Source organism: Otolemur garnettii, unplaced genomic scaffold (genome assembly GCF_000181295.1).
Source record: "Otolemur garnettii isolate 467f Iridium unplaced genomic scaffold, OtoGar3 scaffold00012, whole genome shotgun sequence".
Classification (NCBI taxonomy): Eukaryota; Metazoa; Chordata; class Mammalia; order Primates; family Galagidae; genus Otolemur; species Otolemur garnettii.
This window is the reverse complement of record NW_003852407.1, coordinates 6,811,574-6,815,298: the sequence shown is the minus strand read 5'-3', so window position 1 is coordinate 6,815,298 and position 3,725 is coordinate 6,811,574. Positions and strand designations below refer to the sequence as shown.

The 3,725-nt window shown below is 37.3% G+C and overlaps 1 protein-coding gene across 2 annotated transcripts in view; it reads right to left on the bottom strand.

Moving 5' to 3' along the window:
* Nucleotides 1-3,725, bottom strand: part of PSTPIP2 (proline-serine-threonine phosphatase interacting protein 2) — an 82,467-nt gene that overhangs the window by 35,655 nt on the left and 43,087 nt on the right. For both annotated transcript variants that reach the window (XM_023510200.1, XM_023510201.1), the window contains one exon: nucleotides 1,408-1,485. In XM_023510200.1, the coding sequence (XP_023365968.1) occupies nucleotides 1,408-1,485 (78 nt within the window). The remainder of the gene's footprint in view (nucleotides 1-1,407; nucleotides 1,486-3,725) is intronic.

The window sequence follows — 3,725 nt, the reverse complement described above, 5'->3', positions numbered from 1 at the left end:
AAAAAAAAAAAAAAGGCCCCAGTCTCTTTGGGGGCCTGAGATCGAATCCCAGTGCTGCCCATCTGTAGAGATAAACCTAATCATGTATTTGTTATACTATTTACATAGTAAAGTCATTTTAAAGAGTAAAGAAATTTTAAACACACACACAAAAAATTTCAAAATAGTAACAGCAAAGCATTAAATGAATTACGAAGCCCTTCTAAGTGTAGCTTCATGAATAATACCCAGAAAGCCAGCTCTGCGGAAGAAGGAGTCTATTCCTAAAGTAAGCACCATGTTCCAGTCATTTCCACATCCTCAGAGTATTCGATGTATGACTGAAGAAAAAATAACTGTGGCACAGAACTTTCCCATGGGTGGTGAGAACTACCAAATGGTACAAAGACAGTCTCTCATAGTTTTCATAAACCATAAAATACATATACAATTTTATACTTTGTATATAATTTTTTTTACTTTTTTTATTAAATCATAAACACGTAGATCATGTATACATCAATGCATTTATGGGGTACAATGTGCTGATTTCATATAGGATTAGGAACGCTTACATCACACTGCTTAATATATAAAATTTTATAGTTATCTTAATTAAAATACAGGGTGGACATAAAGTTCATGTGCAATTTAAAATAGTTTAACACAGTAAATTGCATACCAAACTTATGGACACCCTGTATATATCATTTTATAAATATATAATGAAAAGCCCCTCTTAAATTTCTAGCATAAAATTAAATATATTACATTAAATAAATATAATGTAATCCCACTGATTAAAAAAACGCATAATTTTTTTTTTTGAGATAGGGTCTCACTCTTGCCCAGGCTAGCACACTATGGTGTCAACTTAACTCACAAACAAGCTCAAACTCCTGGGTTCAAGATGCTTCCTGCCTCAGCCTCCCAAGTAACTAGAACTATAGGCACCAGCCACAACACCTGGCTGTTTTTTCTGTTTTTAGTAGAGACGGGTCTTTCTCTTGCTCAGGCTGGTCTCGACCTCCTGAGCTCAAGGGATTCTCCAGCCTCCGCTTCCTAGAATGCTAGGATTACAGGTGTGAGCTATTGCACTGGGCCAAACTTTGGAAAACATTAATAACAGGTTGTGGTTTCACAGTCCATTTTAGCCTTCTTTCTACTTGTCTAGCTTTTTCACAACTGGAAATAAGGGGGGAAAAAAACGCCATACTGACATCATGGCACATGCATAGGTTCCCCCAGCTGCGTGGGAGGCTGAGGCAAGAGGACCACAGATTCAAGCCCAGCCAGATCCCATCTCAAAAGGGAAAAAGATATTTAGCCAACAACTTCAGCCTCCCAACCAACTCTGCCTGCGGAAGCAATGGGGCAACTTAGGGATCATTAGCCAACCTGGAAACAAGAAGGAGACGTGGTACCTACTTGAGCTCAGACTGTCCACATGGCTTCTTCCTGGAGAGGCTGAGCAGATCTTTGCCATATTTCTCCTCAATCGCTGCCCTAGGGGAACAGAAGAGAGGATTATGGGCCCTCCTCAGAGCTGACTTTTGGATTAGACACAGTGCACAACCCTGGGGAGGAATCACGCACCTTTGACAGTAGAAGCTCAGGTGGAACACCATTCTCTAAAATGCAAAACTTCCTCTATATAGTGGGGAAGAACCGTAAAAACACCAGTGGCCCTCGTCATTGAGGGGATCTTCTCTGACTAGAAGTCCCTAACATGGATATTAATGAACATTACAGTAAAACTGAGCATTTTGGAAGTGGAGGCAGAGATATCTCCATCAAATGCTGCACTGCAAGGCCCAACCCTCCTCCATCTTTTCTAAGAGTGCCCTTAACATCCTGCAGAGCTCTCCATTCAGTCCCTTCAGATCCACTCAACTGTACTCGAGAAAGGGGAATTTCAGAAGAGAAATGGCAGGTTTGGGAGTTATTTTTCTGGTCCTTTTCCTCTGCATTTGCATGCCTGCATCTCACATAACACACATCCCCATAACACTCTACGTTTATGTAATTGAGATCAGTCTGTTATTTGCTGTTACGTTTTTCACCTCATAATACACCATATGGAAACTTCTTTATCAGTATATACAAATCCACAATGCTTATAACAAAGAGCTTTCCACAGGACGGGGGCTCCTGATTTGTGTACGGTTTTCATTGCCATGGGGGTGAGGGGAGGTAAATGAACAGCCTAGATCCTTGGACCTATATCCATGGGCATCTCTGAGAGGGTTTTTCCAAGAGATCTGATAAAGTGGATTTACTAGATCAAAGAAATATGCATGTTAAATTTTGAAAAGTAGTGTCAAATTGCCCTCCAAAAAGTTCTTCTTGATTTATAATTCCACAAAAAGTGTAGGAGAGCTCTCATTCCTAGAAACCCTCACTCACATTAAATATCAATGATCTTTTTTCTTTGTTACCAGTCTGAGGAGGAAGGTTGGAAAAAATAGATTTCTCATTTTAATTTGCATTTCTCTGATTTCTAGTGTGCTTGTGTATTAATTTAAATATTTCTTAGTCATTTACATTTCTCTAAGTTATCATCCAACTGTTTGGATGATAAGCTTCTTGTCATCTTTCTATTATTTTGTATAAGTTCTTTGCACACTATGCATATAATACTTATTCTTACGTATGCTGCAAAATTTGTTCCATTCTGCCATTTGTCTTTTCTAAATAATGACTTTATCTATTTTATTAAAATGATACATGCTCATTGTGCAAAAAGAAAAGTAAAAAGAAGAAAACAACAAACCATCCAAAATTCCACCAACCAAAAACAATTAGTATCAACATTTGGCAATGGTAGTAATCGGCATTTCCCTACGCAGGAAAGCAGATAGGATGCATGAACAGAAAAATACAACACATAATTTTAAAAGAATGACACCATACTTAACATGCTTTTAAAAAATAGAGACTTAAACTTGATTTGATTTGAATTTCACAGACGAAAAAGAAACTGAAGTGAAGCAATTGCTGAATTTTTGTTTAATTTCAGAATGATTGGGGGTATAGATGTTTTGTTTACATATTTTGTTTTCCTACAGATGGAATCAAAATTATACTAGGAAGTTTTCCCTTCATCCAGATAGGGTGTACCATACCCAATAGGTAGGAATTTATCCATCCCTTCTTCCCCTTCCCCTCAGCTTGACTTTCATGGAGATTTACTTCCATATGTGCACTTAAGTGTAGATCAGTTAACTCCACCTTGGTACTGAGTGCCTGTGTTCATTTCTCCATTCTTGCGAGGTTTCACTTAGAAGAACGGTTTCCAGTTTCTCCAGGTTGTCTAAAAAGGTACTAGTTTGCCATTTGTTTTAGGGCTGAGCAGTATTCCATAGTATGCATATACCACATTTTATTAATCCATTCATATATTGGTGGGCACTTGGGGGGTTGTTTCCATGTCTTTGTAATTGTCAATTGTGCTGCTATAAACAGTCAAGTGCAGTAAATCTTAAATAATTGTGGTTTTGCCACAGGAAATATAAATTCCTAAAAGATCCTTAAGGTTAAAAACATTTTCATAAAAAAAGTTTATGAAAATAATTAAGAGGATCAAGAGATTAAAATACCTTAACCATTTGTTTCTCTTTTAGACAGCTTTAGCTGTTTGACAGTGTGCTCTGCATGGTATGATTCGTACTATTGTACCTCCACCTCCTGTTTATGTTATTTTTACTTCATTTGTGTATGACATAGTCTATTTTTTTTTTTTTTTT